The following is a 16,573-nucleotide window of genomic DNA, read 5'->3' as shown; positions in this document are numbered from 1 at the left end:
AAGAACACCATCCCAACTGTCAAACATGCTGGTGGAAACATTCTGCTCTGGGGGTGTGTTTCTGCTAAGGGGACAGGACAACTGCACCGCATCAAACGGACGTTGGACGGGGCAATGTATCCTCAAATCTTGGGTGAGAACCTTCTTCCCTCAGCTAGGGCATTGAAAATGGGACGTGGATGGGTGTTCCAGCATGACAATGACCCAAAACACACAGCCAAGGCAACAAAGGAGTGGCTCAAGATAAGCACATTAAGGTCCTGGAGTGGCCTAGCCAGTCTCCAGACCTTAATCCGATTGAAAATCTGTAGAGGGAGCTGAAAGTTCGAGTTGCCAAACGTCAACCACCAAACCTTAAAATCAGAAATAGTGTCGCACTCCACTACCGGTTGCAAGATGTGAATAAATAAATATTAAATAAATATTAGTTCAGCATCAAAGGAATACAAATCCATATATCTGGTTTCTGCTGTATAGCAGTGTGCAGAGGGCTCCTCCAGAATTTTTAGTGTTAATATGTGATCGTACTCCATTAGCACCTCAAGGATTATATACATGTAGAAGCTATTGGCATTTGAGCACAGGTATATTTTGCTTTTGTTACATTGCAGGTGAGTGACCAGACATGAACCTATTGGCTCTCCTGAAGCTTGTGTCTCTTTGCCCCATGTTGGCACTGTGTCCACTGGAGCAACCGCATTTTGCAGAGTAGAGTAGGGACTGGCCAGAGAGGGATTACTTTGATTCAGTTGGCCCGTTTAAACATGTATTGCAATGTATGTGAACTAAAAATCCCTGTTTTTGTTGCAAAGCTGCTGGAAAGGGTTTATAGCAGTTTACAGAGATTTCACCCAGAATTTTTAGTGTTAACATGTGGTCACACCCCTTTGCACTTGATTGATTAAATAATGTAGACGTTATTGGGATTGGAGTAGTTATATCTTGCTTCTGGTACTTCTATGCCTGGTGCACCTCTAAACCTGTTTTAAATGATTTACTATAGAATGTCTTTCTATTGACAATACAATATGACATAATTACAAGGTTCTATATTCAAGTCTTGGCAACAACCTGGGAAATTATACATTTAGCTGCAATATTGTAAGGAAACACCTAAAAAAGGCTTAACCGCAGCTGTCAGTAAACTTGGCATAACCATTTACGATCAGTGCTGATGATATATTAACCGCTTCACGCCAAAGGGTAAAACAAATCGAAATGCCTAAGCACAAATTTGCAATGTTGACATCTGTTAGTAAAACCGTACATATCATCACAACTACTTTGTACATCCAGGTGAATTATACCTTGTTTTTTTCAGGACAAATTGGGCTTTCGTTTGGTGGTAAATGGTAACGGATATCTCCTGATTTTTTTTTATTATCAAAGGAAAACTGGCCCAAAATAGTAAAACAAAAATCATTTTCTTAAATGTAGCTGTGTGTTTCTTGTTACTACCATACTCTACCACCAAAGAACAACCCAAAACACATTTTCCAGCTCTTGACGATCACAGCGATACCATATATGTGTATGGTATTTGTTGTTTGTACCTGTAGTACAGCCCAGAAACAACAGTGCGCATTTTGTTTTGTTTTTTTTTTTACTTAAAACACACACTGACACGGATACCAATTTTTTTTTAAAAATCCTGACCTTTGACCCTGACCTTTTGACCTTGATCTTTGACCCTGACCTTGATCCAAATACTTACCCTGGCACTGAACTAGATCAAACCTTGATCTAGGTATTTTGTCTTTATTTTTTATTTTATTTGTTAATATTTATTTATTTACTTATCTTTTTCTTTCTTTTTTTTTTTTTACGAACATTTTTTCCCCCTCTATGCCTGGAGTTAGAGAGATACAATGTATCTCTCTCCTTCGTTCATAGAGGAAAACAAACACACACACAAGGGGGCCAGGCTGTACAGTGACTGATCACTGTGATAGCCAATCAGAGGCGATTACAGTGGTCATGTGACTTGGAATCGGGAGTCCCGGGTCCTGATCATTAGAACAGGACCCGGGGCTCTCAGTGAGGCACACTCCCAGGCACACTCCCAGCAGAAAGACAGGTACGCAAATATGCGGCCCTATGGAAAAAAGCCCAGTTCTGTGAGGTCGCATATTTGTGTTACATTGGCATCAGGGGATTAAAAAAGTGAACAATCAGGTGTTACATATATATATATCTGTATGGCACACTTGATTGTGATGTGACTATGTTGTACAGCGCTAGAAATCTTATTAAATAAGAACTCCAACAAACACTACATTCATAACTGGTTGGGTAGCATAACCCAATGCCATTTTGAAAAAACAGCAGCCAATTTAATAGACAAAAATTTTATTTTTTATGGAGAGGGCAAAAAAACTTGTTTTTCAGAGGCATCTGACTGGTGATGATGAGATGATATGTCACCTCTTCGCCACCTGTTTTAAATTTGAAAATAAGACCTTCTGTGCTAAAGCCACATTGGACTGCATGCAGTTTCAGGGCAGTTGTGGTGTGTCCCCATTCACTTGAGTGGGTTGCATTTGATGGTGGTACAGCTTTCTGAATGTTACATGCTGTTTCATTTTTGTCATAGCTGTGACATGTGTACAGTCCTGAATGGCCGCATGCCATTGTTTCATGGGGCAGTAAAAATGCTGCTCAACTTCCTACTTTTGATAGCAGTCTTATTATTATTATTATACAGTATTTATATAGCACCAACAGTTTGCTCAGCGCTGTACATTACAATGGGAGACAGTACAAGAGACAGTACAGTAACAATACAGTGCAATACACGAGGGTTCGAGGGCCCTGCTCCTTGGAGCTTACAATCTAGGAGGGAGGGGATAGTGGTACAAGAGGAAATAGCTGTGGGGGATGGAGTGGTAGGAAGAGTGGAGGAGATCGGCAATTAGGTGAGGACGGTGTAGGCATCCCTGAAGAGATGGGTTTTCAGGGTGCGCCTAAAGGTGAGGAGAGTAGGTGACAGTCTGATGGATTGGGGTAGTGAGTTCCAGAGGATGGGGGAAGCCCTGGAGAAGTCCTGGAGACGGGTGTGGGAGGAGGAGACCAGGGAACTAGAGAGTAGGAGGTCTTGTGAGGAGCGGAGAGCATGTTTTGGGTGGTATATGGATATCAGGTCGGTGATGTAGTTTGGGGCAGTGTAATGGACAGCTTTGTACGGCTTGGAACAGAACAATGTCCACCTACACTATACCTTCATTAGGTTTCAGCTAATTTGAAGAAGATGCACTCCACTGTATTTCTACCTGAATCAGCCTCACTTCCATTGATCCAGTGCTTTCTAGAGATGTAAGTTGTAAGCCTAACCACATGCAATATTGTAAATGTCATTTAGATTTGACAAAATCTGTGCAGTACCTAGCTGACTGATTGAGAATGAAACTGTTTCAGCCCCTGCGTGGGCAACTTTGGTGCTCATTTGGTTATGTTGGAAAACCTAATAAAGATTATTCAACCAGAAAATTAAACTGCTTCTCTTTGCCAGCTAGCCAGAATTGTTCCTTTAAAGCAGAAATAAACTCTCAATCAACTCTGACTTTTTTTAGTCCTTATGCTGCCAACATAAGCAAACAGATAGGAAAGTACTTTTACTTTTAAATATATTATTTTTGATTGTTTTAAACTTTCTTTTAATATTTCTTTAATATTTCTTTACTTGCTTCCTGATTTCTGGTCTAGGCCAAAATTGTGTCATACATCCCAGGAATTTTCATGGGCATTTTTCTTCTTTCACCTGGAGGAGGGGCTTTATCAGCAAAACATTACCTCCTGTCTGTATGCCTGAACTAGGGGCAGATGGATTCCAAGAAGTAAATTCTACATGAATCATCTGTCCTTACTCAAGATGGCCATGACTAGAAATGCTGGGGGGGGGGGGTTTAAGTGATTCTTTTTCTTTTTAGAATATCTCTCTATGTTCTTTGTTGTTAAAGCCTAAGGTTAGTCATAAATGTAAATAAAATCAGCACAAGCGACATTACTTACAGTCAATGTTAAGTGCCCTTTGTGTTGCTGGCGGCAGTTTTAGTTGAAATCCGAAGTCATCTGATACCCCAACCCCCACAGCCATAATCTTTTGGTGCTGCGGAGGGTTATACAAGTGCTGGACCTGTCACAGGCCCTTGACAAGAGTACTGACCATGCCTGCCTCTTCCACCTCTCCACTGTTTATAGAAGTAGTACTATAGCTTCCAAGAGTGAATAGCAATCTGTAAATAGTGGAGGCGGACCTTTCATTCCCATCCACCATTTATAGATCCTATTTTTCTGCACTTGCCCTTGCTGTATGTCTTGGCAAGACTTTTTTTACCTGCCACAATTTACTGATAAAAAGCAAAATCTTTATGGGAAATGATTAGAGATTAGCAATGCAAAGGAACTGGCACAGCCATAAAAAAAATCACCCCAAATGTTATGATGGGGGGTGACCTCTATAGCTTCACTATCATAGACCTTGTCTGCCTTACATGGCTGGTACACTGAAATATATTACATTTAGGGTACAAGACGTGTAAGAAATCAGAAAAGCTCCAACTCAAATAAACCATTATAATAAATAAATAAATATTAAATCACACTAGCAGCAAACCTAACCCCAAAATTAGGTATCAGAATTAAATATAAATAGGAATGCGCTAATAAACAGAAAAAAACAGCAGCTCCGTGAGGACGTTGGATTGACGAAACTAGTAGTGAGGTGCTTAGTGGATGACGTCAGGACGTTCCCTGTGGCTGTCAGCAGTTTGTCCTCGGTGAGCGGGGCTCGTCCATCTTTCTTCCTCCTTCATGCTATTTACACTGGTGTCGGTCAGGACACCTTACTTGTGAGTGTGATTAACTTTTAATAAATGTGAAACGTTTTTAAACTCGCTGCACTATTATGCTTCTTCTTTGTCCCTGAATGCAATTCCTACATATATGGAGAAATAATCGGTATGATCGTGAATGCAATTCCTACATACACGGAGAAATGATCGTTATTCAAAAGGTCCCATCTGTGCTGTAGAATGGCTGCAGAGTATTGCTCCTGAAGTCCGGATTTTGCCTATTACTACAGAGTTTTACCTCTACAGTTTGGATATATTCATCGCTCCCATAGCAAAAACGCTTATGCTGATTTATAATTTGATCAGCATCTAGCTCTGGTGAGTTCATCCCATTTATCTGGTGGTGGATTTGTCACGGTGTTATGATTTTTATATATGATCCTCTGGTGGTTATATGATATTTGGATTTTCACACTAAAATATATGGACTTTTTTTTTTACCTTTTTATAGGACTTTCTGGCGTTTATATGGTGATTGGATTTTCACATTAAGTTATATGGACTTTTTTTCAGTTTTTTTCTGTTTATTAGTGCATTCCTATTTATATTTAATTTAGGGTACAAGACCCAATATTTTTATGCATGAGGTCTGCAGCCACCTTATAAACTCTTTCCATATTCTAGATAAATTCCATCTGGCTAACTCAATCACCAACACCTTATATTCCTTGAGGGCTATCAGCTGCCAAGAATTTAGTTACCTTTTATACTGTACATTTGAAACTCTGTTTACCCGTTAGCATCGTACACAAGCAGAACCATTACAACATGGATTGCTCTAGGCCTGAGTGAAAAATTTTAGCTTTCAAGGGTAGTAGAACTGAAGGAGGAATTCCAGATATAGATATTTTATACACACTGTAGTTACATTGGTCCAGCTTGGACCAAAGTAACTATGTATATACCATACCTGACTGGAAATCACTGAAATTGACACCGCTATTCCAGTGATCTCCACTTATTTCCAGGCCCTTTATGCATTGTGAACACAGGTCAGCCTGGAATATTTGCATTTTCTGAATGAATACAAAGCATCCTCTGATTGGACGAGGTGGAAAGGCGGGGCAGTGACATCATTCTCCCTGTCTCGTCCAATCAGAGTATATCTTGCATTCAATTATAAAATGCAAAACATTTCCTGAATAGCTCCCATGTTGAGTGGCTACCCCTCTGTGTTCACAATGCAGCAGGGCAGCCACTCGGCACAGGACCTGGAAGCAAGTGAAGATTATTGAAGTGGAGATTATTGGAGTAGCGGTGTCTAATTTAGTGATTTCCAGATTCCATGGGCTTCAGTCAGGTATGGTGCATACATAGTTATTTTGGCCTAAGCTGGACCAAGGTAACTATGTATAAAATATCCATAACTAGAATTCCTCTTTTAGGGGGGGGAGAGGGGAGGTGGGTGCCTTCAGTTATATCAGAGAAAGATCTCATAAACCTTGACTACAATTTTATAAAATTAAAGATGCAAAACAATGCAAAGGCTCTTTGCAGCATCACAGCCAAGACTATTTTTACTGCTGTAATCTAATCATCCTATTAACTACCATAATGGAATCAAGTGAACATAGTTAAAATCAAATAGTTAGAATTAAACCTCTATTAAAATGAATGTTCCTTGACCATATTACATAATAAGCATGCTCGATCTTATATATGGTTCCTCCTATCTAATCCACTCTCACTTCAATATATCCAAACATGCGGACTCCGTGGTGTCCGTACTAAGGTGCTGCGATAACGATACTGTGTGTACCATAGCAACCATCCTAAATAAGGAAGAGATCATGTACAAAGAGGCGATGTTAAAGTCTATGTTCTTTTCACATTATTCAAATAGTTGGGAGACTCTGCTAATTGTAAAGTCATTCAGTTACTTTATAAATTCATGACATTAAAAAGGACCAAGGACAAAAGAAGTAATAAACTTACCTTTCAGATGTGGATAAGGATAAAGTGGGTTCCTGAGCAACAGCCACAAGTTTATAAATTTCACTTAAACTTGTAAAAATGTCCTTTGTTGTCAGAGAGCTGTTTAATTGCCTAAGTGAGAAAATGTAAAATAGGTGACACTGGACAGGACATATTTTCATGCTCACCGCCATTACTGCAGAACAGCCATAAACCCCAACTACCTGTGCAAGACCCAGTCTTACTCTTTCCATTTACCTTCCCTGTTGGCACAGTCCTGCCAAATGCTAGAGGCAGTAGAGTTTTACTTTATGTTCATGCCTGCATCACAGTGCCATAATATACTCTGTGGAGGCCCCTAAGCGGTCAAAACTTTGGGGCCCCCTTGCAAGTTTCTGGAGGTTTCTGGAGTGCACACTCTAGTGGGATAACTTTGAACTAAGTAGGCCACTAGATAGAGATAACTATCACTACTGTACATTACATGTACATCGGTTGCTGTAAATTTTTTACAAACTGACAGCTTAAAGAAGATTTTAGGATACAAATTGTAATGTGAACCTAATGTCTATGGTTTGTGTACTTTAAGCTGTTATTGGGTACAGTACTACAGTATTTTCTTTATAGAGTCTTTAAGTTTTTATTTCTTTGAGTCGATTCATTTTTTTTCTATATCTTGTAAACAATTTAAGAAAGCTTCATTGTAATTTTCTTTTGAGATAAAACCAATATTATTTTGATCTGTTGTTCTGGGGCCCTTAAACGGTATGGGGCCCTTAAACGGTATGTGGCCCATAGGCCAGTGTCTACTCTGCCTATTTGCTGCATCAGTGTAAGTGGCAATGTCCAAAAATTGCAAGTGGCTCTGTAAAGGAGAGGGGTTCCTCTGCTCCACGTTGCATAAACAGCTAGAGGCAGAATCTCATTTTGATATACATTTTGATATACAGTATGCAAGTATTATTGCAATTCACTTGCGTGAGCCACATTTGAAGTCATACAATACACAAGCCCTGATGGGGGAGGGGGGAGTCCAGACCCAAGTAGTGTGTTGCCTTTCTTTAATTGATGGCCTAATAAAACATTACTTTGGGCTCCTTGACCATTGGTGTGGTTCTCCTACTGCTTCTTGTATAGATGGATCTTTTTACTAAGACATCTCAAATTCATATGGATTACAGTGATCAGTGAATAGGAGGGGTCCCTCCTTTCTTCATTAAAGTGATGTTAAACCCAAAACCAAAAATGTAATATATTGCAGCTTACCAATCATTAGATGTGGTGACTGCATTAGATTTCTTTTTTAGGCTTTTTTCCCTCTGTTTTCACCTGGTGATCTGGCCAGTAGCACACTTCCTGTACTAGAGTTCCCCCACATTAGATGAAGGAGGAATACAATAAATGTTTGCTTTTGGGTTTAATAGCATTTTTAGCTTTGTATGTTTTTAAAAGAGTTGAAAATTAGGAGATCAGATTACATGAGAGAACGTCACTTGTCTGGCATGAGATCACAGAGGTGTCAAGTCTATTATGTGTTTAATATACTGTATATGGCCTCAGATTCACTTTAGCATCAGTTCCCTTTTCCTTGGGAAAGCATGCCATATATGTTTTTAACTTATCTTCTCCTAGGTGGCATGAAGTTCTCTTCCTTACATCTGTGACATTATCACAATGATAGTTGAGGGCTTCAGTTTGCCAGAGTCAAGAGGAGGGATGCTAACGGGTGCCTTGTATCCCTTTCTCCATATGTAAGGCAACCTGTTGGATTACGAGACATGCATACCAATGGTGACGCTGCAGTGAAATCACTTCGGGCCCTCCAGCATTGTCATCCGCCTGAAGTAAGTTCTGAGGGCTGGCAAAATAACCAGTTTTTTTTTAAATAAGAAAAAAAGACAGCAAGTATAATTCTGCATGTTTATGTAATTTTAATAAATAGAATTTTGTGGGAGATTTTTTTTTTCTTTTTAAGGCACAGACAATATATTCTGGGTATTTGATTTTGGGCAAAGATGATGTGTGTACCAGTTGTCCTCCCAGCTTCAAAAATTGTCAAAAATATATATACATATGTACACACATACACAGAGTATATATATATATATATATATATATATATATATATACATACAGTTGTGTTCAAAATAATAGCAGTGTGTTGAAAAAAGTGAATAAAGCTCAAAATCCTTCTAATAGCTTTTATTTTCATACACACAAATGCATTGGGAACACTACACATTCTATTCCAAATCAAAACATGAAGAAAAATAGATCAAATTTGTGTTGTTCCTCTAAAAAATTTGAAGAAAAAAAATAGCAGTGTTTGTATTCTTCTTTACAAACTCAAACATTCACTATATAAACTGAAAAATGTTTGAAGATTTTGCTTTCCTTTGAATCACTTAATGAATATTTAGTTGTATAAGCACTGTTTCTGAGAACTGCTGTACATCTGTGTTGCATGGAGTCAACCAACTTCTGGCACCTGTGAACAGGTATTCCAGCCCAGGATGATTGGACTACATTCCACAGTTCTTCTCTATTTCTTGGTTTTGCCTCAGAAACTGCATTTTTGATGTCACCCCACAAGTTTTCTATTGGATTAAGATCCGGGGATTGGGCTGGCCACTCCATAACGTCAATCTTGTTGGTCTGGAACCAAGATGTTGCACGTTTACTGGTGTGTTTGGGGTTGTTGTCTTGTTGGAACACCCATCTCAACAGCATTTCCTCTTCAGCATAAGGCAGCATGACCTCTTCAAGTATTCTGATTTATTCAAACTGATCCATGATCCCTGCTATGCGATAAATAAAACACCGTAGTATGAGAAACATCCCCATATCATGATGCTTGCGCAACCATGCTTCACTGTCTTCACAGTGTACCGTGGCTTGAAATCAGTGTTTGGGGGTCGTCTGACAAACTGTCTCTGGCCACTAGACCCAAAAAACACAATCTTACTTTCATCAGTCCACAAAATGTTGCGCCATTTCTCTTTAGGCCAGTCAATGTGCTCTTTGGCAAATTGTAACCTCTTCAGCACATGTCTTTTTTTCAACAGTGGGACTTTGCGGGGGCTTCTTGCAGATAGCTTGGCTTCACATAGGCGTCTTCTATTTGTAACAGTACTCACAGGTAACTTTAGACCAGCGGTTCTCAACCGGGGGGTCGCGACCCCTTTGGGGGTCGAACGACCATTTCCCAGGGGTCGCCTAAGACCATCGGAAAACATATTTCCAATGGTCTTAGGAACCGAGACACCGCTCCTGTCTCCGGCGATGTGTGGGCGGGATGATATGCTGCCCCTGTCACCGCCTCCTCGCCGCTGATTGGCCACCGGAACTGTAGCTCAGGAGAGGCACACAGGCGGCCAATCACCGGCGAGGAGGTGGAGCTTGGAGAGGAGGACCCGAGCGGCAGCGCGCGGAGATCGAAGAAGATCGAGGGAGCTGCAGGAACGAGTGAAGAGAGAGGCCAGAGAAGGAAGACAGCTGACAGGTAAGTGCAAATTTTGCTGCTGCAGCCAGGTATGCAGGTTGTAGATGGGAGAGGGAAAGAGCGAGCCCAGGCTGGAGCAGGAGTCAGCAAGGTAAGTATCATTGGTGTCAGTGGGAGGGATAGTGCCCCATCATTTGTGTCACTAATACCAACGATGGGGCACTATTCCTCCCCCCACTGACACCAACGATGGGGCACTATTCCTCCCCCCACTGACACCAACGATGAGACGCTATTCCTCCCCCCACTGACACCAACGATGGGGCACTATTCCTTCCCCCACTGACACCAACGATGGGGCACTATTCCTCCCCCTACTGACACCAACGATGGGGCACTATTCCTCCCCCCACTGACACCAACGATGGGGCACTATTCCTCCCCCCACTGACACCAACGATGGGGCACTATTCCTCCCCTCACTGACACCAACGATGGGGCACTATTCCTCCCCCCACTGACACCAACGATGGGGCACTATTCCTCCCCCCACTGACACCAACGATGGGGCACTATTCCTCCCCCCACTGACACCAACGATGGGGCACTATTCCTCCCCCCACTGACACCAACGATGGGGCACTATTCCTCCCCCCACTGACACCAACGATGGGGCACTATTCCTCCCACTGACACCAACGATGGGGCACTATTCCTCCCCCCACTGACACCAACGATGGGGCACTATTCCTCCCACTGACACCCACAATGGGGCACTATTCCTCCCACTGACGCCAATGATGGAGCGCTATTCCTCCCACTGATACCAATGATGGGGCACTATTCCTCCCACTGATACTAATGATGGGGCACTATTCCTCCCACTGACACCAACGATGGGGCACTATTCCTCCCACTGACACCCACAATGGGGCACTATTCCTCCCACTGACACCAATGATGGAGCGCTATTCCTCCCACTGATACCAATGATGGGGCACTATTCCTCCCACTGATACTAATGATGGGGCACTATTCCTCCCACTGACACCAATGATGGGGCACTATTCCTCCCACTGATACCAATGATGGGGCACTATTCCTCCCACTGACACCAATGATGGGGCACTATTCCTCCCACTGACACCAATGATGGGGCACTATTCCTCCCACTGACACCAATGATGGGGCACTATTCCTCCTACTGACACCAATGATGGGGCACTATTCCTCCCACTGATACCAGTGATGGGGCACTATTCCTCCCACTGATACCAATGATGGGGCACTATTCCCCCCACTGATACCAAATGGGGCACTATTCCCCCCACTGACACCAATGATGGGACACTATTCCTCCCACTGACACCAATGATGGGACACTATTCCTCCCACTGACACCAATGATGGGGCACTATTCCTCCCACTGATACCAATGATGGGGCACTATTCCCCCCACTGATACCAATGATGGGGCACTATTCCCCCCACTGACACCAATGATGGGACACTATTCCTCCCACTGACACCAATGATGGGACACTATTCCTCCCACTGACACCAATGATGGGACACTATTCCTCCCACTGACACCAATGATGGGGCACTATTCCCCCCACTGACACCAATGATGGGGCACTATTCCTCCCACTGACACTAATGATGGGGCACTATTCCTCCCACTGACACCAATGATGGGGCACTATTCCTCCCACTGATACCAATGATGGGGCACTGTTCCTCCCACTGACACCAATGATGGGGCACTATTCCTCCCACTGACACCAGTGATGGGACACTATTCCTCCCACTGACTCCAATGATGGGACACTATTCCTCCCACTGACACCAATGATGGGACACTATTCCTCCCACTGACACCAATGATGGGGCACTATTCCCCCCACTGACACCAATGATGGGGCACTATTCCTCCCACTGACACCAATGATGGGGTACTATTCCTCCCACTGATACCAATGATGGGGCAATGTTCCTCCCACTGACACCAATGATGGGGCACTATTCCTCCCACTGACACCAATGATGGGGCACTATTCCTCCCACTGACACCAATGATGGGACACTATTCCTCCCACTGACACCAATGATGGGACACTATTCCTCCCACTGACACCAATGATGGGACACTATTCCTCCCACTGACACCAATGATGGGACACTATTCATCCCACTGACATCAGTGATGGGGCGCTAGTCCTCCCACTGCAAAATTACAGTTATGAAGTAGCAACGAAAATAATTTTATGGTTGGGGGTCACCACAACATGAGGAACTGTATTAAGGGGTCGCGGCATTAGAAAGGTTGAGAACCACTGCTTTAGACCTTCTTTGATCTTCCTGGAGCTGATTGTTGGCTGAGTCCTTGCCATTTTGGCTATTCTTCTATCCATTCAAATGGTAGTTTTTCGCTTTCTTCCATGTCTTTCAGGTTTTGGCTGCCATTTTAAAGCATTTGGGATCATTTTAGCTGAGCAGCCTATCATTTTCTGCACTTCTTTATATGTTTTCCCCTCTCCAATCAACTTTTTAATCAAGGTACGCTGCTCTTCTGAACAATGTCTGGAATGACCCATTTTCCTCAGAATTTCAGCGTAAAATGCACTGTAACCAGCATGTACAACATTTGCTTCCTTAAATAAGGGCAATAATCGCCACCTGTTTTTCAAAGAATGAATGACCTCACTAATAGAACTCCACACTGCTATTATTTTGAACATGCCCCTTTCAATTAGTGATTCAATTACACAGAATCAGCAGCATGCATGTCATGACTGTTGGGTCTGTTGGATTTCTATTACTCTACTACACCTGCTAGTACATTATTTGCCATGTAAAAATATCATTTCTACCAAAAACAGTGATTGATCAGGTTAGTGATGTCTGACTGCTATTATTTTGAACACAACTGTATGTATATATATACTGTATACAGAGTATGTGTGTATATATGTATTTTATATTTTTTTAATGGGTTATGAGTATTGCAGCTTTTCTATTGGCACAGTTAAAACAACTGTTAAAAATTGTAATACTGATGATCCACAAAAAGACAAAACATTATTGATGCAGTTGTCATTTTCTCTTTATAATTTGGAAAAATCTGAGTTATGGACAGAAGAGGGGCCCATGATTTGACACCTGCAGCCCCTCAATAGCACTTCACTGCAACAGGTTATATGACACTTAACAACCTTCTCACTTTTCTGTTGTATCACCTAGGAATGGCATTATAACTGTAAGGTGAATTTCTCCAGTGAAAAACCCATACTTACGATCTCAGCTTTTGAATTTTATGGATGACTGACAAACTTGCCGAACTTTTTGTTTCCTTAGCCACTTTAGCAGAGTCAATTAATTTGTGATGCACCTTAATGTAAGAGAATAATTCATTATTCGTTGCATACAGAAAACAAACACTGAATGCACTTTGCATGTATACTCTAGATCTAATTAACTAGTCACATGGATAGAGGCTGTTTACATAAATTATTAGAAGAACTCCACTATACTAAGTACAGAAAAAAAAAAGACTTTGTGAAGCACATTTCTTTTGAATATGCACAGATTCACCTGGAATTTCAAAAACATAGCAGGTTTCTCAGTTTGGTATCCTACCTCCAACTGAACACTACAGGTAAAGGGAGACCTACTGATGTCTAGCCAACATGTTCCTTTGATAGGAAACAATAGTTCTGTCTAGAACGATAGCTACAACATCTCAGTGAATACAAGCACATGTCCCCGAAGGAGGTTTTCTTTTCCACTTCCTCATGCAGCAATAAAAAGTTCATGCAGAATTATACACCGCTCTTTCAAAGCTGCTATTAAGTCTGTCATGTCACTTTTGGCTCACATGAAAGCCCCGAAAAAGCAGCTACATTTGCCATGAAATGAACACTTAAGAGGTCATCTATAACAATTTGTTATCCTGAATGGTTGCATAGAATAACCATGCTATAACTTCAGAAATCCTCTTCCTAAAATACATTTTGATGGGATATCCCAAATATCAGGGTGCTGTGTGTGTCCACTCGTCTTCCCAGGCATACAACTAAAACAGTACAAAAAACCCAGCTGTCACAAACCCGCTACTTCCCTCTTTCACCTTCTATTGGAATTGTTTTCCATCAAAGGCAGCATTCTATTGGCCACCACTGGGTGCCTTCCTCCAACTCATGAATCTTTTTCATCCATTGTCACTTGATCTTTTTAAGCAGGAAATGTAAGTCGCTTACCAAACATCTGCTGCTTGTAAAACATTATTCTCTTAGTGTTCTCACCCTCCTCCTCGGTTTTTCCATCTCATTTACTTTTACTCATAAATTAGCTTGCTCATAGAGTCACTGCAACTCAAGCATTCTGAGCAGCTGGTTTTCACACAGCATTGAAACAAGCTGTGAAGGGAATCTGTAGTGGAATGGAGCTAATGGTAATGGTTTCCTGTCTTCTTTGCCTGGCTGCAGGTAGACTTTATATCCCTTACTTTCCAACAGATGGCCTAGAGCTGAACTCCAGGATCCTGGCCACTTTAACAATTAGCCACTTGCTTCATCCTCAATAAAAATGCTTTTATATTTAAACAAATGACTTATTTTTTTTTTAGAAATTATTTTATCTCATGTGATGTCATCTGCTCTCTCTTTCACTTTTACTTTGCCTGGGAGCTGTGGGGGGGGGCGGGGGAATCTAGGCACATCCAAAACCGGGAAACTGCATTTCCCATTATACCACGGGAATTCAATGATATCAGAGCAGGTGGTGTTCATGACTGTGCTTTCACTGCAGATGTGCCGCAACTGATGTGGCAGAGATTGTACCGACTCACAGAAGGAAGCATGGAATCAGCACTTCACCATTCCCTTCAGAAAACTATATGGAAGGGTCATGCAACCAGAAGACAATTCCCCATGTAAAGAAAACTGCAGTTCACAAACTGGAACAACCATGAAACTGGAGGAATAAGGGGCATGTTAAAATGAATAAAAGAAAGCATTTTTAAAACAAAAGCACAGTGATTTTTGCACATGAATCACCTTTATAATGATAATCTATTCCTCCTGGCTGGAATTCAGTTTTAACATTTTACCTGCTACCTTGTGGCTCTAGTTTCATCCCCCATATACATCATTGTATAACAGTTTATATTTGCACCAATCTATTAACATACTCTAGTTTACTTATACTTGTTCTTTTTATCATTGTTTATCATTGGCTACCTTTTTTCTTTGTTGTGTCTACCCGCTATTTGTGCAGTTTAAGTATGTCTCACCAACTGTACTTAGTTGTGTACTTCCTTTACAAATTATCATTCTTGTGCCACCTCATGAACAATATAGGTTTTCTGACAGAAACCCATAACACAGATCCCAACATTTTGGTTTATGTAAATTCTTTTTATCAATCAGCAAGCTGTAGTATAGTGGAAATAAACAAAAATTTACAAGGGAAGCAGAAAATGGGAAGCCAATTGGTAGCTCTTCCATCCCATAGAAGTAGGCCTTTAGGGCTCCGTTCACATGGGCATTGTCAGTGTGGCATGAATTCAAGACAAAACAAATTACCATCTTAGAAAATAGTTGAGGGTATTTGTGAGGGACATTGGCTTTAATAAACTCAGCAGCCAGTGATGCACAGTCTACAGCTTCCTTCATCTTCTGTCCATCCAGCAAACATTCCAACAGCTCCCTAATAAGACAGAAGAGTAATGTTTGCCCAAGTGACATGACTAAGCCAAGAAAACATTTGCAAGCTTTATTTCTCCTTTCAATAAGACAAACAAAAGTACTTACATCATCAAGTCAGCTCTCCAGTTCTTGTCATCATCATCCGTTTCTCCCAAAGCCTTTACAACACTAGTAAGGCTATTTGTAAGGAGATAGCGACTGCCTGGCTTCAGATATGGACGCACGGTTTGCCAATATAGGACAGAAGCATTGTAGACCAGAAAGTGGTATCTGGAAAGAAACAGATGAAAGAATCTGTTCAAGTAAAAATAGAATTTAGATGTAGCTTGGTAGCCCAAGTCAGCCTAAGAATTCCTATGTGTCTTCCTTTTTCCAAAAGCAAGATCTCCTTACCATAATTCATGGTTCCTTTTTGGCTCAAATTGGAGATCTGCCTGTTCTGTTCCTGATGCTGCATTCTGCATTATATAAAATACATTTAAAAAATTTTAGGGATAGTGGAGCCTCTCATATTGAGCAAACCCACACCCAGGGGTTCGATCGCAGAAAACACAGCAACAGAGGCTTAATTTTGGATGAAATTGTGGATTTTTTGTATATGAGCTTATGCATTCTCCAAAAATATCACAAACAGACTGTAGCATTATACAGCTGCATTT

The 16,573-nt window shown here is 41.4% G+C and overlaps 1 protein-coding gene across 1 annotated transcript in view; it reads right to left on the bottom strand.

Moving 5' to 3' along the window:
• The window catches only part of LOC149457767 (cilia- and flagella-associated protein 46-like), a 201,884-nt gene that overhangs the window by 155,817 nt on the left and 29,494 nt on the right, over nucleotides 1-16,573 (bottom strand). Inside the window, exons 5-8 of the mRNA XM_089683217.1 lie at nucleotides 16,020-16,184; nucleotides 15,792-15,915; nucleotides 13,503-13,597; nucleotides 6,786-6,896 (exon numbers count right to left, since the gene is read on the bottom strand). Coding sequence (XP_089539343.1) covers nucleotides 6,786-6,896; nucleotides 13,503-13,597; nucleotides 15,792-15,915; nucleotides 16,020-16,184 — 495 coding nt within the window. The remainder of the gene's footprint in view (nucleotides 1-6,785; nucleotides 6,897-13,502; nucleotides 13,598-15,791; nucleotides 15,916-16,019; nucleotides 16,185-16,573) is intronic.

This window comes from Staurois parvus, unplaced genomic scaffold (genome assembly GCF_062004578.1).
Source record: "Staurois parvus isolate SC_StPar_1 unplaced genomic scaffold, SC_StPar_1.0 ptg000303l, whole genome shotgun sequence".
NCBI classification, from domain to species: Eukaryota; Metazoa; Chordata; class Amphibia; order Anura; family Ranidae; genus Staurois; species Staurois parvus.
The sequence above is the reverse complement of the archived record's forward strand: the minus strand, read 5'-3'. Positions and strand labels throughout refer to the sequence as shown.